Consider the following 25791-nt stretch of genomic DNA (forward strand, 5'->3'; position numbering starts at 1 on the left):
AACGCATGGCTCACGCGTCCGCGTCATATCCCGATATTGGCCATTCACGCGATCGCGTCAAAAAAAAAAGGAAAAACACGCACGCGACGCGGCAGCGTCGCTGACGCGTCCGCGTCGCTAGTGCGTTGGGAAGAAAAGAATTGAACAGAGAGTCATGCGAGAGTGTGGCTGGAGGCGTGCCTATAGCATAATTTGACCCCACGCGACCACGTCATGTGGGAACGTTGGCCTCCCACGCGACCGCATCACCCACGCGGCCGCGTGCCATGAAAATCGACGTGAAAAGGGTGCATAGCCGAAAGTTATGCTAGAGTGGTGCTGGACTGGTGCTGAAAGCACAACCTTACCACGCGGATGCATGGCTCACGCGTCCGTGTCATATCCCCATATTGGCCATTCACGCGATCGCGTCACCCAAAATTTGGCAAAATAAGATTCTGAACAGAGAGTTGTGCGAGCGCGAGGCTGCCCTCGCGCCAGTAGCATAAAACGTGTCATGCAACCGCATCGATTAACTTCAAACGCAAGTCACGCGACCGCGTGCCCCACGCGTCCGCGTTGCTTGCGCCGCACAGCTTATCCTAATTTGCCAAATATCTTATCTTTTCTTTCCCAATCCTAATTTTTTCCTCCCTCCTTTCTTACTCACATCTTTCCCTTCTCATTCTTCTTATCTTTCATTTTATTTATTTGCTTATTTCATTCATTGCATTTTAATTTAGTGCATATTTTTCTTTTCTTTTCTAAAATTATTATTTTTTCCTTTGGTGTTGATTTTCTTATTTAACTGTTGCATCTTTTCTGGTATAATTTTTAGTGACTTGTTTTACAATGTTGGGTGATGCTATTTTTCTGTCAATGTCAATCTTTTATGATACCTGTATTCCTTTTGCATTGACATGAACTTACATTGTCTTTCATTACCCACTCTCTTCCCCATTGTTGTACATTTTGTACCACTGGCATGCCATGGCTTCTATTGTTTTCTCACGTACATGTTAAAGCTTCCATGTAAATGAGACCTTTATCATTTGGCATTAACCCATCCATACTTCATTTATTTTCTTATCTTTATTTCTGGGTTACTTTTCTTCCCTTTTTCTTTTAGGATGGCCACCCGGAGGGGAACCGAAAGACGTTTAATTGTGTGGTTTTATCATGGTCTTTACCCACTTATTCATATAATTAGCATGCATTTATATTTCCTTCCTAAAATTATTACATGATTGAAAACATGCTTCTTTTGGTCTTAATTTAGCTAATCTTAATCCTCTCTTATTACCATTCGATGCCTTGATCTGTGTGTTAAGTGTTTCAGGCTTTATAGGGCATGAATGAGTGAGAGATTGGGAAGGAAGCTTGCAAAAATGGAAGGAACACAAGAAATTGAGGAGATGACCAGCAAGAAGTGACGCGTACGCGTCAGCGACGCGACCGCGCAGAAGAAAGAAATTCACAGTGACGTGGCTGCATGAGTGACGCGGACGCGCGGATTGGGAAAGCAAAAGTGACGCGGAGGCATGGACGACACGCCCGCATGGAAAAGAAAAACGCCGAATGACGCGTCCGCATGAATGACGCGTCCGCGTGACGTGCGCGATCTGCAAAATTACAAAAGTTGCTGGCAGAGATTCTGGGCCGGATTCTCAACCCAGTTTTTGGCCCAGAAACACAGATTAAAGTCAGGGAACATGCAGAGACTCATTAGGCTTTTATAATTCATAATTTTAGTTTTAGATGTAGTTTTTAGAGAGAGAGGTTCTCTCCTCTCTCTTAGGATTTGGATTAGGATTAGAATTTATTTTAGGATTAGGATTTCTTTTCACTTTAGGATTATTTCTTTTCAACTCAACTTCTTTATTTGGCTACAACTGCCCATGTTACATTTAATATCTTTATTAATTCATGATTTTGAGGTATTTCAGATCTAAGATTCTTATTTAGTTTTTATATTATTGGCTTTAATTGATTAACTAGAAGCTCTTAAGTTATCAACTATTCATGAGTGATTGTTATGTTGGCTAATTAACTGGAATTCCACTAACTCTAGCCTTCCCTTAGGAGTTGGCTAGGACTTGGAAAATCTAACCAATTGGTTCACTGGACTTTCCCTTGCTTACGCAAAAGTTAACTAAGTGGGATTAACTTCCATTCTTATAGGAGTAACTAGGATAGGACTTCCGAAATTTCATATCTTGCCAAGAGTTTATTTTATAGTTATTTATTTATTTTAATTGTCATTTGAATTACTTGTCATACTTCTTCCTTATTTCCAAAACCCCCCAATTTTACCTTTTTCATAGCCAATAATAAGAACATACCTCCCTACAATTCCTTGAGAAGACGACCCGAGATTTAAATACTTCGGTTATCAATTTATTTAGGGGTTTGTTACTTGTGATAACCAAAACGTTTGTAAGAAAGGTTGATTGCTTGGTTTAGTAACTATACTTACAACGAGAGTTTACTATAACTTCTAAACCATCAATCTTCAGTTCTTCACCGATCCCTGACTTTCCACAGCCTAATGAGCCGGCACTACCGGACGGCGTGGTAGCTCCTATATACACGAATGGACCTGTGCTCGCGAATGGATTTGTACAGAGTGACAGCAGTGTTTCTGGTGGATCTGAGGGTATAGCTGTAGCTGCAGATAATGAGGACGAGGAGGATCCGGAGATAGAGATAAAGCAGGACGAGGAGATAGACAAGCCTCACGGCGATTCTCTGAACGGCCACATGTAGATATAGTTTGACAACAGAAGGGGCATTCTTTTGATGACACTCTAGTCTGACATTATCTGTTAGTTAGTCTCTCACTTGTGTTAGTACACCCGAGAGCTAGGAGCTATATAGTGGTTAGGCTAGCCTGGGCACCAGTTTAGCGGCTTTTTGTTTGGGCCAAGCCCAGGGAGTGTCGTGTATATATTAGCTACGTAGGATGACGAGGATGTAAATTGACTTGATCTTGTATAAACGCAACATGTTTTGTTATAGTGTACATGATGTATATTATCTATTATATTTCTATATTTTCCTATGCTTCCTTTTATTGCCCTCAATGTATGCTTGTTTATTTTATCTCTTCACCGCAACGAATAAATTAAAAAATTACTCGTAAAAATTGGCATCGTTCTAACAAGGAACATGCTCATATATTAAATAATAGTTAATAATTAGGAAGGATAAGTTAGTAACACTTAGCTTCTTGTATGACCATGGCATACTGGGAGTTCGGTCGTTACACCATGCAATTCCTTGAGAAGATGACCCGAGGTTTAAAAACTTCGGTTATAAATTTTATCAGGGGTTTTTTACTTGTGACAACCAAACATTTGTACGAAAGGATTTTCTGTTGGTTTAGAAGCTATACTTACGACGCGATCATATTTGTGAATTTCTTTACCAATAGAAAATCCGATCGTCAAAATGGCGCTGTTGCCGGGGAATTGCAAACGTGTGCCTTATTATTGGTTATTGTAAATATTTTTTCAAAAAAATAAAATAAAAAATAAAATAAAAAATAAAAAAATAAAAATAAAATTTTAGATTAGAATCTGAATCCCCTCTAATCAACGATCATCAAAATTTTCTTGGGTTTCTAATCAATGATTCACATTGACTCCCCTCTGACAATGGGGCATCTGAATCCGAGATTAGAATCTTCGTGGTATAGGCTAGAATATATTGGCAGCATTCTTGAGATCCGGAAAGTCTAAACCTTGTTTGTGGTATTCCGAGTAAGATCTGGGATGGGATGACTGTGGCGAGCTTCAAACTCGCGACTGTAGGGCGTGGTGACAGACGCAAAAGGATAGTAAATCCTATTCCTACACGATCGAGAACCAACAGATGATTAGCCATGCGGGGAACCGTAGAGGATCATTCTCACTGAGAGGACGGTAAGTAGCCATTGACAACGGTGACACCCAACATACAGCTTGCCATAGAAAAGAGTATGAAGGATTGGAAGAAGGCAGTAGAAAAGCAGAGATTCAGAAGGAATAATGCATCTCCATACGTTTATCTGAAATTCCCACCAATGAATTACATAAGTATCTCTATCTTTATTTTATGTTTTATTTATCTTTTAATTATCAAAACTCTATAACCATTTGAATCCACCTGACTGAGATTTACAAGATGACCATAGCTTGCTTCAAGCCGACAATCTCCGTGGGATCGACCCTTACTCACGTAAGGTTTATTACTTGGACGACCCAATGCACTTGCTGGTTAGTTGTGCGAAGTTGTGAAAAAGAATTGAGATTACAATTGTGCGTACCAAGTTGTTGGCGCCATTGAAATCACAATTTCGTGCACCAAGTTTTTGGCGCCGTTGCCAGGGATTGTTCGAGTTTGGACAACTGACGGTTCATCTTGTTGCTCAGATTAGGTAATTTTCTTCTTATTTTAACCTTTATTTTATTTTCAAAAAGTTTTCAAAAATCTTTCAAAAATTTTTCTTCTTTTTCGTTTTTCAAAATTATTTTCGAAAAAACCCAAAAAAATTTTTAAAAAAATCAATCAAAAATATTGTGTTTCTCGTTTGAGTCTAGTGTCAATTTTTAAGTTTGGTGTCAATTGCATGTTTTTAAAATTTGTGCATTTTTTTCGAAAAATTCATGGATTGCATTCTTCATGATCTTTAAGTTGTTCTTGACAAGTCTTCTTGTTTGATCTTTACATTTTATTGTTTTGTGTCTTTTCTTGTTTTTCATATGCATTTTTGAATTATTAGCGTCTAAACATGAAAAATCTCTAAGTTTGGTGTCTTTCATGTTTTTCTTTTCTTGAAAATTTTTCAAAAATAAGTTCTTGATGTTCATCATGATCTTCAAAGTGTTCTTGGTGTTCATCTTGACATTCATAGTGTTCTTGCATGCATCATTAGGTTTGATCCAAAATTTTCATGTTGTGAGTCATTTTTGTGTTTTTCTCTCTCATCATTAAAAATTCAAAAAAAATAAAAAAATATCTTTTCCTTATTTATCTCATAATTTTCAAAATCTTTGGGTTGACTTAGTCAAAAAATTTTAAAATTAGTTGTTTCTTGTTAGTCAAGTCAAGATTTCAATTTTAAAAATCTTATCTTTTCAAAACTTTTTCAAAAATCAAATATTTTTCATTTTTCTTTTATGTTTTCGAAATTTTTTTAAATTGATTTTCAAAATCTTTTTCTTAACTTTATTTCATAATTTTTGAAAACTCTACTAACAACTAATGTGATTGGTTCAAAAATTTGAAGTTTGTTACTTTCTTGTTAAGAAAGGTTCAATCTTTAAATTCTAGAATCATATCTTTTAGTTTCTTGTTAGTCAAGTAATCAATTTTAATTTTAAAAATCAAATCCTTCTAAATTTATTTTTCAAATCTTTTTCAAAATAAATTTCAATCATATCTTTTCAAACATATCTTTTTCAAATCATATCTTTTTCAAAATTAATTTCAAAATCTTTTCTAACTTCTTATCTTTTCAAAATTGATTTTCAAATCTTTTTCAACTAACTAATTGACTTTTTTGTTTTACTATTTCTTATCTTTTTCAAAACCACCTAACCACTTTTCTCTCTTTAATTTTCAAAAATCACATTCCTCTTTTTCAAAAATTCTTTTTTTAATTAACTAACTGTTTCAAATTTTAATTTTAATTTTATTTCTCTTAATTTTCGAAAATCACTAACCTTGTTTTTTCGAAAACAATATTTCTCTTCTCTCTTCTTTTAATATTCAAATTCTCTCTCTCTCTCATCTCCTTCTATTTATTTATTTATCTACTAACACTTCTCTTCTACTCATAATTCGAACCCTCTTCTCTTCTCTCTCTGTGTTTGAATTTTTCTTCTTCTATTCTTTTCTTCTTCTACTCACATAAAGGAATCTCTATACTGTGACATAGAGGATTCCTCTTCTTTTCTGTTCTCTTCTTTTCTATATGAGCAGGAGCAAGGACAAGGACATTCTTGTTGAAGCAGATCCTGAACCTGAAAGGACTCTGAAGAAGAAGCTAAGAGAAGCTAAAGCACAACAATCCAGAGAAAACCTTACTGAGAATCTCGAAAAAGAAAGAGATATGACCGAACCCAATAACAATGGTGGAGGTGCAAGGAAGATGCTTGGTGACTTTACTGCACCAAATTCCAACTTCCATGGAAGAAGCATATCAATCCATGCCATTGGAGCAAACAACTTTGAGCTAAAGCCTCAATTAGTTTCTCTAATGCAACAGAATTGCAAGTTTCATGGACTTCCATCAGAAGATCCTTTTCAGTTCTTAACTGAATTCTTGCATATCTGTAATACTGTTAAGACCAATGGGGTTGACCCCGAGGTCTACAGGCTTATTGATGAGCGGATAATTTATACGCTTTTTGGCATTGTTTTTAGGTAATTTTTAGTAGGGTCTAGCTACTTTTAGGGATGTTTTTATTAGTTTTTATGCAAAATTCACATTTCTAGACTTTACTATGAGTTTGTGTATTTTTCTGTGATTTCAGGTATTTTTTGGCTGAAATTGAGGGACCTGAACAAAAATCTTATAGGAGGCTGACAAAGGACTGCTGATGCTGTTAGATTCTAACCTCCCTGCACTCGAGATGGATTTTCTAGAGCTACAAAACCCTAAATGGCGCGCTCTCAAATGCGTTAGAAAGTAGACATCCAGAGCTTTCCAGCAATATATAATAGTCCATACTTTATTCGAGTTTAGATGACGCAAATTGCCGTTCAACGCCAAATCCATGCTGCATTCTGGAGTAAAATGCCAGAAACACGTCACAAACCAGAATTAAACGCCAAAAACACATTACAACTTGGCGTTTAACACCAAGAGAAGCCTCTACACATGTAAAGCTCAAGCTCAGCCACACACCAAAGTGGGCCCCGAAAGTGGATTTCTGCACTTAGACTTATTTCTGTAAATCCTAGTAACTAGTTGAGTATAAATAGAACTTTTTCTCATTGTATTAGTCATCTTGGTTATTCTGGTTCCCCCTCTGGGGCCGAAGCCAATGAACACCATTATCATTTATGTATTTTCAACGGTGGAGTTTCTACTCACCATAGATTAAAGTGTGGAGCTCTGCTGTTTCTCGAGTATTAATGCAAAGTACTATTGTTCTTCTATTCAATTCATGCTTATTCTTATTCTAAGATATTCGTTACACTTCAACATGATGAATGTGATGATCCGTGACACTCATCATCATTCTCACCTATGAACGCGTGACTGACAACCACTTCCGTTCTACTTTAGAACGAGTGTGTATCTCTTAGCCTCTATTCCGAAAGATCGGAGTCTTTGTGGTATAAGCTAGAATTACTGGCGGCCATTCCTAAGATCCAGAAAGTCTAAACCTTGTATGTGGTATTCCAAGTAGGATCTGAGATGGGATGACTGTGACGAGCTTCAAAATCGCGAGTGTTGGGCGTAGTGACAAACGCAAAAGAATCACTGGATTCTATTCCGACATGATCGAGAACCGACAGATGATTAGCCGTGCTGTGACAGAGCATTTGGACCATTTTCACTGAGAGGACAGGAGGTAGCCATTGACAACGGTAAAACTCAACATACAACTTACCATGGAAAGGAGTATGAATGATTGGAAGAATGCAGTAAGAAAGCAGAGATTCAGATGGAACACAGTATCTTCATATGCTATTCTGAAATTCCCACCAATGAATTACATAAGTATTTCTATCTCTATTTTATGTTTTATTTATTCTTATATTCGAAAACCATTATAATCATTATAATCTGCTTGACTGAGATTTACAAGATGAACATAGCTTGCTACATACCAACAATCTCCGTGGGATCGACCCTTTCTCACGTAAGGTATTACGTGGACGACCCAGTGCACTTGCTGGTTAGTTGTGTGGAGTTGTGACAAAGTGTGATTCACGTTTGAGAGCACCAAGTTGTTGGAGCCATTGTTGATGATCACAATTTCGCCTATCGCTTATGCTTTTCCCTTTTGCTGTAGGAGACAGAGCTAGAATATGGTTGGATTCTCAACCTAAAGATAGCCTGAACTCTTGGGATAAGCTGGTCACGGCTTTCTTAGCCAAGTTATTTCCTCTTCAAAAGCTGAGTAAGATTAGAGTGGATGTTCAAACCTTCAGACAGAAAGAAGGTGAATCCCTCTATGAAGCTTGGAAGAGATACAAGCAACTGACCAAAAAGTGTCCTTCTGACATGCTTTCAAAATGGACCATCCTGGATATATTCTATGATGGTCTGTCTGAATTGTCTAAGATGTCATTGGACCATTTTGCAGGTGGATCCATTCACCTGAAGAAAACACCTGCAAAAGCTCAGGAACTCATTGACATGGTAGCAAATAACCAGTTCATGTACACTTCTGAAAGGAATCCTGTGAGTAATGGGACGCCTCAGAGGAAGGGAGTTCTTGAAATTGATGCTCTAATGCCATATTGGCTCAGAACAAAATGTTAACTCAGCAAGTCAATATGTTTTCTCAGAGTCTGAATGGATTACAAAAATGCATCCAATAGTACTAAAGAAGCATCTTCTGAAGAAGAAGCTTATGATCCTGAGAACCCTGCAATAGTAGAGGTGAATTACATGGCTGAACCCTATGGAAACACTTATAAACCCTCATGCAGAAATCATCCAAATATCTCATGAAAGTATCAACAAAAGCCCCAACAAGGCTTCAATAATGGTGGAAGAAAGAGGTTTAGCAATAGCAAGCCTTTTCCATCATCTTCTCAGCAACAGACAAAGAATTCTGAGCAGAGTCTCTCTAGCTTAGCAAACTTAGTTTCTGATCTATCTAAGGCCACTCTAAGTTTCATGAATGAAACAAGGTTCTCCATTAGAAATTTAGAGACACAAGTGGGCCAGCTGAGTAAAAAAAGTCACTGAAACTCCTCCTAGTACTCTCCCAAGCAATACAAAAGAGAACCCAAAAAGAGAGTGCAAGGCCATAACCTTACTGGGTGTGGCCGAATGCACAGAGGAGGAGGAGGACGCAAATCCCAGTGAGAAAGACCTCATGGGATGTCCTCTAGACAAAAAGGAGTTACCATTTGAGGAACCTAAAGAATCTGAGGCTCGCCTAGAGACCATAGAGATTCCATTGAGCCTTCTTTTACCATTCATGAGCTCTAATGACTATTCATCTTCTGAAAAAGATGAAGACATTGTTGAAGGGCAAGTTGTCCAGTATTTAGGAGCAATCATGAAGCTGAATGCCAAGTTATTTGGTAATGAGACTTGGGAGGATGAGCCTCCATTGCTCATTAATGAACTAAATACCTGGGTTCAACACACTTTACCTCAAAAGAAACAGGATCCTGGTAAATTCCTAATTCTCTGTACCATAGGCACCATGACCTTTGAGAAGGCTCTGTGTGACCTGGGGTCAGGCATAAACTTAATGCCACTTTCTGTAATGGAGAAAATGGGAATCTTTGAGGTACAGGCTGCCAAATTCTCATTAGAGATGGCAGACAAATATATGAAAAAGGCTTATGGACAAGTAGAGGACGTGCTAGTAAAGGTCAAAGACCTTTACATCCCTGCTGATTTCATAATCCTAGACACTGGGAAGGATGAGGATGAATCCATCATCCTTGGAAGACCCTTCCTAGCCACAGCAAAAGCTGTGATTGATGTGGACAGAGGAGAGTTAGTCCTTCAACTGAATGAGGACTACCTTGTATTTAAAGCTCAAGGATCTCCCTCTGTAACCATAGAGAGGAAGCAAGAAATGCTTCTCTCACTGCAGAGTCAACCAAAGCCCCCACAGTCAAACTCTAAGTTTGGTGTTGAACCCCCACATTCAAACTCTAAGTTTGGTGTTGGGAGGTCCCAACGTTGCTCTGAACATCTGTGAGGCTCCATGAGAGCTCACTATCAAGCTATTGACATTAAAGAAGCGCTTATTGGGAGGCAACCCAATTTTATTTATCTATGTATTTTCCTTTTTTTAGGTTGATGATCATGTGGAGTCACAAAAACAAATGCAAAAATTAAAGAAAAATAAAAAATAGCATTAAAAACAGTACACCCTGGAGGAGGAACTTACTGGCATTTAAACGCCAGTAAGGGTAGCAGAATGAGCGTTTAATGCCCAGTCTGGCACCATTCTGGGCATTAAACGCCAGAAACAGGTTGTAGCTTGGCGTTTAACGCCAGAAAAGGAATAAAAGCTGGCGTTTAACACCAGAAACAAGCAACAGCTTGCCGTTAAACGCCAGAAAAGGTATAAAATCTGGCGTTTAACGCCAGAAACAAGCAGCAGTCTGGCGTTAAACGCTAGGATTGCACACTAAGGGCGTTTACACGCCTAAAAGGAGCAGGGATGAAAAATCCTTGACCCCTCAGTATTTGTGGGCCCCACAGGATCCCCACCTACCCCACCTCTCTCTCCTCCCCCCTCACACATCTCTATAACACTCTACCCAAAACACCACCCACCTATCAAATCCAATTCTCTTCCCTATATTCTCTTCACCAATCACCTCCATATCTTTCTCCCAAAAAACCCCACCTACCTCACTTTCAAATTCAAACACTTTTCTCTCCCAAACCCACCCAATTCCATTCGGCCATTCTCCCTCTCTTTCCCTATAAATACCCCTCTTCACTCCTTCACTTTAACAAATCACAAACACTCTCCTACCCCTTAGTCGAACCACTATCTCCCTCCATCTCCTCCATTTTCTTCTTCTCCCCCTTCTTTCTTTCTTCTTTTTCTCGAGGACGAGCAAACCTTTTAAGTTTAGTGTAGTAAAACCATTGCTTTTTATTTTTCCATAACCATTTATGGCACCTAAGGCCGGAGAAACCTCTAGAAAGAGGAAAGAGAAGGCAAAAGCTTTCACCTCCGAGTCATGGGAGATGGAGAGATTCATCTCAAAGGTCCATCAATATCACTTCTATGAAGTTGTGGCCAAGAAAAAGGTGATCCCTATGCAATTCAGCTGGAATTGTCATAGAGGAAGACATCCTCATTGAAGAGGACAAGCCCATCACCAAAAAGAGGATGGAGCAAACAAGAGAGCCCACTCATGGACCTCAACAAGAGCATGAGGAATTCCCTCATCACGAAATCCTTGAGAAACCTCAAGGGATACATTTTTCTCCACACAACTATTGGGAGCAACTAAGGATAAGAGCACCAAAAGCACTAAGGATGGAGCAACAAAGGCAAGGAAGAGACATAGAGGAGCTCAGGCATTCCATTGGATCATCGAGAGGAAGAACTAGCCACCGTCACTAAGGTGGACCCGTTCTTTGATTTTCTTGTTCTTATTTTTCTGTTTTTCGAATTTGATGCTTTATGTTTGTCTATGTTTGTGTCTTCATCACATGATTATTAGTGTCTAGTGTCTATGCCATAAAGCTATGAATGATTCCATGAATCCTTCACCTCTCTTAAATGAAAAATGTGCCTAATTACAAAAGAACAAGAAGTACTTGGATTTCAAATTTTATCTTGAAATTAGTTTAATTATTTTGATGTGATGGCAATACTTTTTGTTTTCTGAATGAATGCATGAACATTGCATATTTTTTATAGTGAAGTTTATGAATGTTAAAATTGTTGGCTCTTGAAAGAATGATGAACAAAGAGAAATGTTATTAATAATCTGAAAAATCATGAAATTGATTCTTGAAGCAAGAAAAAGCAGTGAAGAAGAAAGAAAAAAAAAAGTATTCAAAAAAAATGGCGAAAAAGAAAAAGAAAAAGAAAAAGCAAGCAAAAAAAGCCAAGAGCCCTTTAAACCAAAAGACAAGGGTAAAAAGGATCCATGGCTTTGAGCATTAGTGGATAGAAGGGCCCAAGGAAATAAAATCCAGGCCTAAGCGGCTAAATCAAGCTGTCCCTAACCATGTGCTTGTGTCATGAAGGTCCAAGTGAAAAGCTTGAGACTGAGTGGTTAAAGTCGTGATCCAAAGCAAAAAGAGTGTGCTTAAGAACTCTGGACACCTCTAACTGGGGACTTTAGCAAAACTGAGTCACAATCTGAAAAAGTTCACCCAGTTATGTGTCTGTGGCATTTATGTATCCAGTGGTAATACTGGAAAACAAAGTGCTTAGGGCCACGGCCAAGACTCGTAAAGTAGCTGTGTTCAAGAATCAACATACTAAACTAGGAGAATCAATAACACTATCTGAAATTTTGAGTTCCTATAGATGCCAATCATTCTGAATTTCAAAGGATAAAGTGAGATGCAAAAACTGTTCAAAAGCAAAAAGCTACTATCCCCGCTTATCTAATTGGGACTAAGTTTCATTGATATTGTGAGATTCATTATATATTCTCTTCTTTTCATCCTATTTTGTTTTCAGTTGCTTGGGGACAAGCAACAATTTAAGTTTGGTGTTGTGATGAGCGGATAATTTATACGCTTTTTGGCATTATTTTTATATAGTTTTTAGTATGTTTTATTCACTTTTTAGTATATTTTTATTAGTTTTTAAGCAAAATTCACATTTCTAGACTTTACTATGAGTTTGTGTGTTTTTCTGTGGTTTCAGGTATTTTCTGGCTGAAATTGAGGGACCTGAGCAAAAATCTGATTCAGAGGCTGAAAAAGGTTTGCAGATGCTGTTGGATTCTGACCTCCCTGCACTCAAAATGGAATTTTTGGAGCTACAGAAACCCAAATGGTGCGAACTCAATTGCGTTAAAAAGTAGACATTCAGGGCTTTCCAGAAATATATAATAGTTCATACTTTTCCCGAGTTTAGATGATGAAAACTGGCGTTCAACGCCAGCTTTCTGCCATATTCTGGCGTTAAACGCCAGAAACAAGTTGCAAGCTAGAGTCAAATGCTAGAAACAACTTACAAACAGGCGTTTAACTCCAAGGGAGGCCTCTACATGTAAAAGCTTCAATATTCAGCCCAAGCACACACCAAGTGGGCCCGAAAGTGGATTTTTGCATCATTTACTTGTTCTTGTAACCCTAGTAACAAGTTTAGTATAGGACTTTTTACTATTGTACTGACATCTTTTGATCATCCTTGATCTTGGAATTGGTATTTTTCCCTATTTTCGAATTCATATGCCATTTAGTGAGGCTGGCCATTCGGCCATGCCTAGACCTTGTTCTTATGTATTTTCAACAGTGGAGTTTCTACACACCATAGATTAAGGTGTGGAGCTCTGCTATTCCTCGAGTACTATTGTTCTTCTATTCAATTCATGCTTATTCTTATTCTAAGATATTCATTCGCACACAAGAACATGATGAATGTGATGATTATGTGACACTCATCACCATTCTCACTTATGAACGCGTGATTGACAACCACTTCCGTTCTACATGAAAACAAGCTTGAAGGCATATCTCTTGGGTTTCTAATCAATGATTCACATTGAATCCCCTCTGACAATGGGGCATCTGAATCTGAGATTGGAACCTCCGTGGTATAGGCTAGAATCCATTGGCAGCATTCCTGAGATCCGAAAAGTCTAAACCTTGTCTGTAGTATTTCGAGTAGGATCTGGGATGGGATGACTGTGACGAGCTTCAAACTCGCGCCTGTAGGGCGTGGTGACAAACGCAAAAGGATAGTAAATCCTATTGTTACACAATCGAGAACTAACAGCTGATTAGCCATACGATATCTGTGCATAGTATTTTTCATCCGAGATGAGCAATCCGACAGTTGATTAGCCGTACAAAAACCGTAGAGGACCATTTTCACTGAGAGGATGGGAAGTAGCCATTGACAACGGTGACACCCAACATACAGCTTGCCATAGAAAGGAGTATGAAGGATTGGATAAAGGTAGTAGGGAAACTGAGATTCAGAAGGAATAACGCATCTCCATACGCTTATCTGAAATTCTCACCAATGAATTACATAAGTATCTCTATCTTTATTTTATGTTTATTTATCTTTTAATTATCAAAACTCCAAAACCATTTGAATCAGCCTGACTGAGATTTACAAGATGACCATAGCTTGCTCCAAGCCAACAATCTCCGTGGGATCGACACTTACTCACGTAAGGTTTATTACTTGGACGACCCAGTGCACTTGCTGGTTAGTTGTGCGAATTTGTGAAAAAGAGTTGAGATTACAATTGTGCGTACCAAGTTGTTGGCGCTATTGAGATCACAATTTCGTGCACCAAGTTTAAACACTAGAAAGAAGCACCAGACTGGCGTTAAACACCAGAAAGAAGTTACAAACCGGCGTTCAACTCCAAGGAAGACCTCTACACGTGAAAGCTTCAATGCTTAGTCCAAGCACACACCAAGTGGGCCCGGAAGTGGATTTCTGCAACATTTACTCATTTCTTTACCCCTAGTAACTAGTTGATGAGCGGATAATTTATACGCTTTTTGGCATTGTTTTTAGGTAGTTTTTAGTAGGATCTAGCTACTTTTAGGGATATTTTCATTAGTTTTTATGTAAAATTCACATTTCTGGACTTTACTATGAGTTTGTGTATTTTTCTGTGATTTCAGATATTTTCTGGCTGAACTTGAGGGACCTGAGCAAAAATCTTATTCAGGCTGAAAAAGGACTGCTGATGTTGTTGGATTCTGACCTCCCTGCACTCGAAATGGGTTTTTTGGAGCTAAAAAATTCCAAATGGCGCGCTCTCAACGGCATTGGAAATTAGACATCCAGAGCTTTCCAGAAATATATAATAGTTCATACTTTGTTTGAGTTTAGACAACGCAAACGGGCATTCAACGCCAGTTTCATGCTGCATTCTGGAGTCAAACGCCAGAAACACGTCATAAACCAGAGTAAAACGCTAAAAACACGTTACAACTTGGTCTTTAACTCCAAGAAAAGCCTCTACACGTGTAAAGCTCAAGCTCAGCCCAAGCACACACCAAAGTGGGCCCCGGAAATGGATTTCTGCATTTAGACTTATTTCTGTAAACCCTAGTAACTAGTCTAGTATAAATAGGACATTTTACTATTGTATTAGACATCTTGGTATCTATCTTTGGACGTTTAGTTCTTAGACTTTGGGGCTGGCCATTCGGCCATGCCTGAACCTTGATCACTTATGTATTTTCAACGGTGGAGTTTCTACACACCATAGATTAGGGTGTGGAGCTCTGCTGTACCTCGAGAATTAATGCAATTACTATTGTTCCTTTATTCAATTCAAGTTTATTCTTGTTCTAAGATATTACTCGTACTTCAACCTAATGAATGTGATGATCCGTGACACTCATCATCATCCATCCTTATGAACGCGTGCCTGACAACCACTTCCGTTCTACAAGCGAAAGCTAGAGTGAGTATCTCTTGGATTCCTGATGCACGATGCATGGTTGCCCTCGCCTGACAACCGAGCCTTCCACTCCGTGAGATCAAAGTCTTCGTGGTATAAGCTAGAATCCATTGGCAGCATTCATGAGAATCCAGAAAGTCTAAACCTTGTCTGTGGTATTTCGAGTAGGATTCAGGGATTGAATGACTGTGACGAGCTTCAAACTCGCGATTGTTGGGCGTATTGACAGAGGCAAAAGGATCAATGGATCCTATTCCGACATGATCGAGAACCAACAGCTGATTAGCCATGCGGGAAACCATAGAGGACCATTTTCACTGAAAGGATGGGAAGTAGCCATTGACAACAGTGACACCCTACATACAGCTTGCCATGGAAAGGAGTATGAAGGATTGAAGGAAGGCAGTAGGAAAGCAGAGATTCAACAGGGACAAAGCATCTCCATACACTTATCTGAAATCCCCACCAATGATTTACATAAGTATCTCTATCTTTATTTTATGCTTTATTTATTCTAATTTTCGAAAACCATTATAACCATTTGAATCCGCCTAACTGAGATTTACAAGATGACCATAACTTGCTTCATACCAATAATCTCCGTGGGATTGACCCTTACTCACGTAAGGTATTACTTGGACGACCCAGTGCACTTGCTGGTTAGTTGTGCGAAGTTGTGACAAAGTGTGATTCACGTTTTAGAGCACCAAGCCCATTGGCACTATTGTTGATGATCACAATTTCGTGCACCAAGTTTTTGGCACCGTTTCCGAGGATTGTTCGAGTTTGGACAACTGACGGTTCATTTTGTTGCTCAGATTATGTAATTTTCTTTTCAAAAAGTTTTCAAAAAAATTTTTGCTTTGTTTTCGTTTTTCTAAAAATAAAATTTTCGAAAAATACAAAAAAATTATAAAATCATAAGAATCAAAAATATTTTGTGTTTCTAGTTTGAGTCTAGTGTCAATTTTTAAGTTTGGTGTCAATTGCATGTTTCAAAAATGTTTGCATTTTTCGAAAATTCATGCATATGTTCTTCATGATCTTCAAGTTGTTCTTGGTAAGTCTTCTTGTTTGATCTTCATATTTTCTTGTTTTGTGTCTTTTGTTGTTTTTCATATGCATTTTTGCATTCATAGTGTCTAAACATGAAAAATTTCTAAGTTTGGTGTCTTGCATGTTTTTCTTTTCTTGAAATTTTTTCAAAAATAAGTCTTGATGTTCATCTTGATCTTCAAAGTGTTCTTGGTGTTCATCTTGACATTCATAGTGTTCTTGCATGCATCATGTATTTTGATTCATAATTTTCATGTTGTGAGTCATTTTTGTGTTTTTCTCTCTCATCATTAAAAATTCAAAAATAAAAAAATATCTTTTCTTTATTTTACTCATAATTTTCGAAATTTTGGGTTGACTTAGTCAAAAAATTTTAAAATTAGTTGTTTCTTGTTAGTCAAGTCAAAATTTCAATTTTAAAAATCTTATCTTTTCAAAACTTTTTCAAAAAAAAATCAAATCTTTTTCATTTTTTCTCTATTATTTTCAAATTTTTTTTTTAAATTGATTTTCAAAATCTTTTTCTTATCTTTTTTTCAAAATTTCGAAAATTTTACTAACAATTAATATGATTGATTAAAAAATTTGAAGTTTGTTACTTTCTTGCTAAGAAAGGATCAATCTTTAAATTCTAGAATCATATCTTTTAGTTTCTTGTTAGTCAAGTAATTAATTTTAACTTTAAAATTCAAATCTTTTTCAAAATATCTTTTTAATAATATCTTTTTCAAAAATTTGATTTCAAAATATCTTTTCTAACTTCTTATTTTTTTCAAAATTGATTTTCAAATCTTTTTCAACTAACTAATTGACTTTTTGTTTATTTCTTATCTTTTTCAAAACCAACGAACTACTTTTCCCTCTCTAATTTTCGAAAACTCCTCACCCCTTTTTCAAAATTCTTTTTAATTAACTAATTGTTTCAAATTCTAATTTTAATTTTATTTCCTCTCTTAATTTTTGAAAATCACCAACTCATTTTCAAAATTAATTTTTGAAAATTCCATTTCTCATTTCCCTCTATTTATTTTTCTACTAACACTTCTCTTCTACTCATAATTCAGATCTTCTCTTCTCTCTGTGTTCGGATTTCCCCTCTTCTCATCCTTCTATTTCTCTTTTCTTCTACTCACATAAAGAATCTCTATACTGTGACATAGAGGATTTCATATTTTCTTTGTTTTCTTCTCTTTCATATGAGCAGGAACAAGGAAAAAGGCATTCTTGTTGAAGCTGATCCTGAACCTGAAAGGACTCTGAAGAGGAAACTAAGAGAAGCTAAAATACAACAATCCAAAGACAACCTTACTGAAATTTTTTAACAATAAAAGGATATGGCAGCCAAACCCAACAACAATAATGCAAGGAGGATGCTTGGTGATTATACTACACCCACTTCCAAGTTTGATGAAAGAAGCATCTCAGTCCCTGCCATTGGAGCAAACAATTTTGAGCTGAAACCTCAACTAGTTGCTCTAATGCAACAGAACTGCAAGTTTCATGGACTTCCATAAGAAGATCCCTATCAGTTTTTAACTGAGTTCTTGCAGATCTGTGAGACTGTTAAGACTAATAGAGTAGATCCTAAAGTCTACAGGCTCATGCTTTTCCCTTTTACTGTAAGAGACAGAGCTAGAACATAGTTGGACTCACAACCTAAAGATAGCCTGGACTCTTGGGATAAGCTGGTCACGGCCTTCTTGGCTAAGTTCTTTCCTCTTCAAAATCTGAGCAAGCTTAGAGTGGATGTTCAGACCTTCAAACAAAAAGATGGTGAATCCCTCAATGAAGCTTGAGAAAGATACAAGCAGATGACCAAAAGGTGTCCTTCTGACATGCTTTCAGAGTGGACCATTCTGGATATATTCTATTATGGTCTATCTGAGTTCTCTAAGATGTCACTGGACCATTCTGCAGGTGGATCTATTCACCTAAAGAAAACTCCTACAGAAGCTCAAGAACTTATTGACATGGTTACAAATAATCAATTCATGTACACTTTTGAGAGGAATTCTGTGAGTAATAGGATGCCTCAGAGGAAGGGAGATCTTGAAATTGATGCTCTGAATGCCATATTGGCTCAAAATAAAATGTTGACTTAGCAAGTCAACATGATTTCTCAAAGTCTAAATGGATAGAAAAATGCATCCAACAGTACTAAAGAGGTATCTTCTGAAGAAGAAGCTTATGATCCTGAGAACCCTGCAATGGCAGAGGTGAATTACATGGGTGAACCCTATGGGAACACCTATAATTCTTTATGGAGAAATCATCCAAACTTCTCATGGAAGGATCAACAAAAGCCCCAACAAGGCTTTAATAATGGTGGAAGAAACATGCTTAGCAATAAAAAGCCTTTTCCATCATCTTCACAACAACAGACAGAGCATTCTGAGCAGAGCTCCTCTAGCTTAGCAAACATAGTCTCTGATCTGTTAAGGCCACTTTAAGTTTCATGAGTGAAACAAGGTCCTCCATCAGAAATTTGGAGGCACAAGTGAGCCAGCTGAGTAAGAAAATCACTGAAACTCCTCCTAGTACTCTCCCAAGCAATACTGAAGAAAATCCGAAAAGAGAGTGCAAGGCCATTGACATAATCAAAATGGCCGAACCTAGAGAGGAAAGGGAGGACGTGAATCCCAATGAGGAAGACCTCATGGGACGTCTCCCAAACAAGAAGGAGTTTCATATTGAGGGCCTAAAGGAATCTGAGGCTCATATAGAGACCATAAAGATTCCATTAAACTTCCTTCTACCATTCATGAGCTCTGAAAACTATTCTTCCTCTGAAGAGGATGAAGATGTAACTGGAGAGCAAGTTGCTCAATATCTAGGAGCCATCATGATGCTGAATGCCAAGTTTTTTGGTAATGAGACTTGGAAAGATCAATCTCCCTTGCTAATTAGTGAACTAGATACATAGGTTCAACAAACTTTACCTCAAAAGAAACAAGATCTTGGTAAATTCTTAATACCCTGTACCATGGGCACCATGACCTTTGAGAAGGCTCTGTGTGACCTGGGGTCAGGTATAAATCTTATGCCACTCTCTATAATGGAGAAACTAAGAATTTTTGATGTACAGGCTGCCACATTCTCATTACAGATGGCAAACAAGTCAGTAAGACAAGCTTATGGATTGGTAGAGGACATGTTAGTAAAGGTTAAAGGCATTTACATCCCTGCTGATTTCATAATCTTAGACACTAGGAAGGAGGAGGATGAATGCATCATCCTTGGAAGACCCTTCCTAGCCACAGCAGGAGCTGTGATTGATGTTGACAGAGGAGAGCTAGTCCTTCAATTGAATGGGGACTACCTGGTGTTTAAAGCTCAAGGATCTTCCTCTGCAACCATAGAGAGGAAGCATGAAAAGCTTCCCTCAATACAGAGTCAAACAAAGCCCCCACAATCAAACTCTAAGTTTGGTGTTGGAAGGCCACAACTAAACCCTAAGTTTGGTGTTGAACCCCCACATTCAAACTCTAAGTTTGGTGTTGGGAGTCCACAACATTGACCTGATCACCTGTGAAGCTCCATGAGAGCACACTGTCAAGCTAGTGACATTAAAGAAGCGCTTATTGGGAGGCAATCCAAATTTTATTTATTTATATTTTCATTGTTCTTTTATGTTTTCTTAGGTTCATGATCATGTGGAGTCACAAAACAAATACTAAAATTAAAAACAGAATCAAAAACAGCAAAGGAAATAGCACACCCTGGAGGAAGAGCTTACTGGCGTTTAAACGCCAGTAAGGAGCATCTGGCTGGCGTTCAACACCAGAACAGAGCATGAATCTGGCGTTGAACACCAGAAATAAGCAACAATCTGGCATTTAAACGCCAGGATTACACCCTGAGGAGAACTGGCGTTAAACGCCAGGAACAAGCATGGAACTGGCGTTCAGCGCCAGAAACATGCTGCAGACTGGCGTTGAACGCCCAAAACAAGCATAGAGCTGGCGTTTAACGCCAGAAACAAGCATCAATCTGGTGTTAAACGCCAGGATTGCACTCAAATGGCGTTTTACACGCCTAATTGGTGCAGGGATGTTAAATCCTTGACACCTCAGGATCTGTGGACCCCACAGGATCCCCACCTACCTCAACTCACCTTCTCTCCTCTTCACACAATCCAATAACACTCTTCCCCAAACACCCTTCACCAATCACCTCAATCTCTCTTCCCCATCACCTCTTTCCCACCCAAACCCACCCTACATGGCCGAAACACACACCTCTCTCCCTCTCCTCCATATCTTCTTCTTCTTATTCTATTCTTTCTTCTTTTGCTCGAGGGCGAGCAACATTCTAAGTTTGGTGTGGTAAAAGCATAGCTTTTTTGATTTTCCATAACCATTTATGGCACCTAAGGCCAGAGAAACCTCTGGAAAGAGGAAAGAGAAGACAAAAGCTTCCAACTCTGAGTCACAGGAGATGGAAAGATTCATCTCAAGGGTCCATAGCTCAGTAATAGAGCATTTGACTGCACATCAAGAGAGCCCACTCATGGACCTCAACAAGAGCATGAGGAATTCCCTCATCAGGAAATCCCTAAGATACCTCAGGGGATACAATTTCCTTCACACAATTATTGGGAGCAACTAAGAATAGGAGCACCAAAATCACTAGGGATCAAGCAACAAAGACAAGGAAGAGACATAGAAGAGCTTAAGGACATCATTAGTCCTTCAAGGAGAAGGCGCCACCATCACTAAGGTGGACTTATTCCTTGTTCTTATTTCTCTATTTTTTTTTTCGGTTTTTATGCTATATGTTTGCCTATGTTTGTGTCTTTACTACATGATCATTAGTATTTAATAACTATGTTTTAAGGTTATGAATAATTCCATGAATCCTTCACCTTTCTTAAATGAAAAATGTTTTTAATACAAAAGAACAAGAAGTACATGAGTTTTGAATTCATCCTTGAATTTATTTTAATTACATTGATGTGGTGACAATACTTTTTGTTTTCTGAATGAATGCTTGAACAGTGCATATTTTTTATCTTGTTGTTTATGAATGTTAAAATTGTTGGCTCTTGAAAGAATAATGAACAAAGAGAAATGTTATTGATAATCTGAAAAATCATAAATTTGATTCTTGAAGCAAGAAAAAGCAGTGAAGAACAAAGCTTGCGAAAAAAATGGCGAAAAAAAAGTAGAAAGAAAAAGAAAAAGCAAGCAGAAAAAGCCAATAGCCCTTAAAACCAAAAGGCAAGGGTAAAAAGGATCCAAGGCTTTGAGCATCAATGGATAGGAGGGCCCAAGGAAATAAAATCCAGGCCTAAACGGCTAAATCAAGCTGTCCCTAACCATGTGCTTGTGGCATGCAGGTCCAAGTGAAAAGCTTGAGACTGAGTGGTTAAAGTCGTGATCTAAAGCAAAAAGAGTGTGTTTAAGAACTCTGGACACCTCTAACTGGGGACTTTAGCAAAGCTGAGTCACTAGTCTAGTATAAATAGGACTTTTTACTATTGTATTTTCATCTTGGGATTACCTTTTGATCCTTTGTTCACGTTTTGGGGGCTGGCCATTCGGCCATGCCTGGACCTTCATCACTTATGTATTTTCAACGGTGGAGTTTCTACACACTATAGATTAAGGTGTGGAGCTCTACTGTTCCTCGAGTATTAATGTAAAGTAATATTGTTTTCTATTCAATTCATGCTTATTCTTATTCTAAGATATCCATTCGCACACAAGAACATGATGAATGTGATGATTATGTGACACTCATCACCATTCTCACTTTTGAACGCATGAAATTAACCATTCATCTCACCCACCATTGCGCCATTATGGAACCTTAGAAAATGCGACACATCCCATCATCGAAAAGTGCAACAAGCAAGTAAAAAGTCTTGGACAAAAACGACTCTGCCATGCCTGTCTGCACAAGGCTACGAACTGCAGCAACCTCACGACTCCTTGTGTGAAGCTTGTCACCGCAGCACTGGGACTCGACCCAATGGACAATCATGCTCCGGAAGCAACTGTTCCAGGAATGCCATGCAAGCTTCGCCAACCGGTTCAACCTAGCTCAGCCAGAACAAGCTTAACCACCCTAGAAAATCCTCTATAAAAGGAAAGACATCCTTTCAAATAAGATAAGCTAGCAACTCTATAAAAAAAGGGACACCCGTGCCTCCTCCAGGTATGAACTTTCCAACGCTAAACACTAATTCCCTACCTCTTTAGCTCTTTGACTTGAGTAATGGAGTGTCGTTGCAAGTACCATCCCCACGTCATTTACAGAGTTTATTGGCTCCTTTCACCAGTTCACAAGTCCCCCTCACTCCTCATCAAACCGTACAGGTAACTTCTTATACACTAGTCATGGAAAAAATATTAGAATCATACGACTTAAAGATAAAATAGAAGGGGTGGAAGAGAAAGGAAAATGAATAAATTAAAAGTGCCTAAACAAAAACATTAAAAAAAAAAAGGAGTACCTTAAAATTTAAAAGTAACAAATTAGCTTGTTGGATATTCTAATAATTTGGTTGTCTTTCTTCCTCTTCTTCCCTCCTTATAAATAGTTATGACCCAACAACTTAAGGTGGCATTGTATTACCTTCTTTTCTATAATTCGCATATAACCATGAATTTCTCTACTAACATCGGAATTTTATCTATTGGATCATCCATGAAATATTGAGCTAAGGTGAAGTCACTTATTCATACATACTTCTTTTCCTCTCCTCTCATTTCATTGAAATCTAAATGTATATGTATACCAATGCCAATTCATAATTCACACGTGTATGTTTACAACTTAATGACTGTGGACAATGATTCACATAGGCTCCAAGAACAGGCTAGCTTTAGGAAACAAGCCAGCTTCTTTGAGAGTCATTCTCATTTGGTCCACACCATAAGCTTTCCTTGGAAAATTTGAAATTAATCTATAATTCTCAATCCCTGGAATTCCTAATGAATTAATGCACGTGAAGATGGATTGGATTTTGTCAGTAGACAAAAAATTGTGTTCTCTTCTTTCTCCATTCGGAAACCTTATCAGAATCTGTTGCACAAAATTTGACAAACGTTATGAGACATAAGAAAATTATAGAAGAAATTATTAAAAGATATCTGAATACCAAAATGTTTAAAAGACATTTATGATTTATGTGAAAGCATTATGACATTGTTTGATTATGGGGTCGACTTCATCTAGTGGAACCAGACTTTGTTGTTGTATTATTAATTTTAATATTTACTATCAACTCTATGATTCTTTATATTGTGTTGAAATGATATATTTACTTACCTGTGTAGCCTCAGAGCCATTTACCCTGCTTGCAATTCCTTTGGCTTGTTTTTGACCATTAGACTCGTAAGCTTCATTCTTGCTATCCTGTTTTCTAACATTCACAGAATTGTTACTCAACTTCCTAAAATTTCTGCCATTCTGAGCCTCCACTGGCTTCTCAATTCCCCCTCTTAAAGGAGAATTCTTGTGCTGCTTCTCTTTTTCCTATACAGGAAAAAAATCTTTGTTAACTAAGCATTCTTTGGAAAAATAAATAAAACTATTTGCATTCAAGGGTGACTTGGTGTACAATGCAGAATGAGTACACAATATTTATCAAATTGAAAAGTTGAAATGAGTTATGAACCTTGTCTATATGCAAAGCTGCAAAATATGCGCCGTCTTGCTCTTCTCGAAGCCTGCGGTCAGCTAGGATCTTTGCTTCGTGCTTAGCCTTTCCGCTTCCGAAAGCCAGCCCTTGTTCCTCCATTGTCCTCTGTAGAATCTCCACTAGCTCAGCTGCTGAAAGAGGCCCCTCAAGCTGGCCAAAAAGGGCATGTAAAATGCTTAGTTCAGTGGCAAAGATAAAGAAAAAAAATGGTATGAGATACTAATAGTTCTAATAATGCTTTCAAATTTCAGGATACTATTTCTTTACCTAGCAAAATACCTTGGTCATGGCATCCTAAATTAATTATTAACATGTTTTTTATCTAGACCAGTAGTGTTTATAGAGTTTATTAAATTTCAACTAATTCGATTTTAGCCAGGTCGAGTAACAATACGGGAGAAAATTTGAGTACTAAATTTAAGATCTTACTTAAGAGAAATAAGTGTTGAATCATTTGAACTAATTATGCATTGGTTTAGATTACAAATCAACCTAAACTATCAACATGAAAGTAGCTAATTCAGCTGATTCCTGAGAAAACACCAGGCACAATTGTGCCATTAAGCATCATCCATAAACAAAAAAAAAAAAAAGGTATAAATGCTAGAATGTGTGCTCAACCTGCTGCAGCACTGTCATGCTATCACCAGGAGCCGGAGCGATGACAGCACAACATGGAAACGTAGAAGGGCGCAGCATGGAAACCATTTGCATACCCTCTCCTCTATCAGCAAGTGCTCCCCAACAAACAAAATTCATATCAAGGAACTGCGTCACAAGCTCAGAACAGAGTGTTTCCTTGCAGAACACGTTTGCAAAATTGTGGTCCGGTGAGTGAAGGTACATAAACATAAACCTATGATCCTGCTCAGCCAACTTCACAGCTTTCCTGAATCGGCACGCATAAAAGAAAGGATGGTTGTTTCCATATTGCTGCTCAAAACTTTCAAGAAAAGCCCACTCTTCAGGAACTGCTATGTGTTCTTGTGGCAACAATGGAGGGCCATGAGGCTGCACTTGCCCTTGCACAACATTTGCATCATGACTATGATTATGATTATGGTTTCTTCTTCTTCCAATTCCTACAAGTCCCATGCCATCCGCCATTGCCCTTGAGATTTCCCCCATTATGCTTCTAGGGAGACTCGCCACGCGTCGAACAATCCTGTGATCCCTTATCGCCGGCGATGACATTTTTTTGTTTTGTTATTTAAAATTAGTCCTGGAAACCTAATCTTGTATCAACTATTCAATTTCATGTGAATTTGTGAAGACATTCCTTGTTTTGTTCTAATAGAAGAGACACTAGAAGATTGACGAAGACTGTTTTAGATGCCGTTTTCTTTATTTACTTTCTTAAAACACTTTTGAGGAAGCTTAGTGCGCAAAGAAGATTCTTTACTTAAGGCCAAAGCTGCAGTTCATTTTCGAAGTACTTACATTCAAAATAAGTGCCATTTGTCTGTGAAACCGTTAATGTGTCTACTCATGCAGATGGAGAATATGGTTCATGAATATTGAATATAGCATCAAATTTATCCCAATGTGAAAAGGTGATTCCCACTGCGGATTGTCAAAAGATCAATTGTTTTCTTGGATTATTTTCTGTTCTTGACCATTTGCTCGAAAGACAAAATACTCTTCTACAATTCAAAATTTTATCGGTCTCAACCAATCCAAATAATTGGCCTAAGCAATTCCGTAAATGATGAATTGCTGATGTCTGAGGGGCCCCTCAATCCAGTAATAGAGACTACTTAGTCCATTAAGAAAGTCGCATAGACCAATTACCTGGATGGTTAAAAAATTAATATGAAATTTTTAAATTGTGAGAG

The 25791-nt window shown here is 37.9% G+C and overlaps 1 protein-coding gene across 1 annotated transcript; it reads right to left on the reverse strand.

Moving 5' to 3' along the window:
• Window positions 1-22990: 22990 nt before the first annotated feature.
• On the reverse strand, window positions 22991-25588 carry LOC112806021 (plant UBX domain-containing protein 10). Its single transcript, XM_025848344.3, has 4 exons — window positions 24578-25588; window positions 23933-24106; window positions 23584-23790; window positions 22991-23337 (listed from the first exon to the last, which is right to left on the reverse strand). Exons 1-4 carry the CDS (start codon window positions 25148-25150, stop codon window positions 23110-23112), a joined length of 1182 nt encoding a protein of 393 aa, XP_025704129.1. The 5' UTR covers window positions 25151-25588; the 3' UTR covers window positions 22991-23109.
• Between the last annotated feature and the right edge of the window lie 203 nt (window positions 25589-25791).

The sequence above is a fragment of the Arachis hypogaea genome, chromosome 1 (genome assembly GCF_003086295.3).
Source record: "Arachis hypogaea cultivar Tifrunner chromosome 1, arahy.Tifrunner.gnm2.J5K5, whole genome shotgun sequence".
NCBI lineage: Eukaryota > Viridiplantae > Streptophyta > Magnoliopsida > Fabales > Fabaceae > Arachis > Arachis hypogaea.

Excerpts from the sequence above, each read along its gene's own strand:
- LOC112806021 (XM_025848344.3), bottom strand. The coding sequence starts at position 25,150 with ATGTCATCGCCGGCGATAAGGGATCACAGGATTGTTCGACGCGTGGCG. Across the intron at positions 24,107-24,577 it reads GCATGACAGTGCTGCAGCAG|CTTGAGGGGCCTCTTTCAGC; the intron begins GTTGAGCACACA and ends CTTTTTGGCCAG. Across the intron at positions 23,338-23,583 it reads ATGGCTCTGAGGCTACACAG|ATTCTGATAAGGTTTCCGAA; the intron begins GTAAGTAAATAT and ends TTTGTGCAACAG.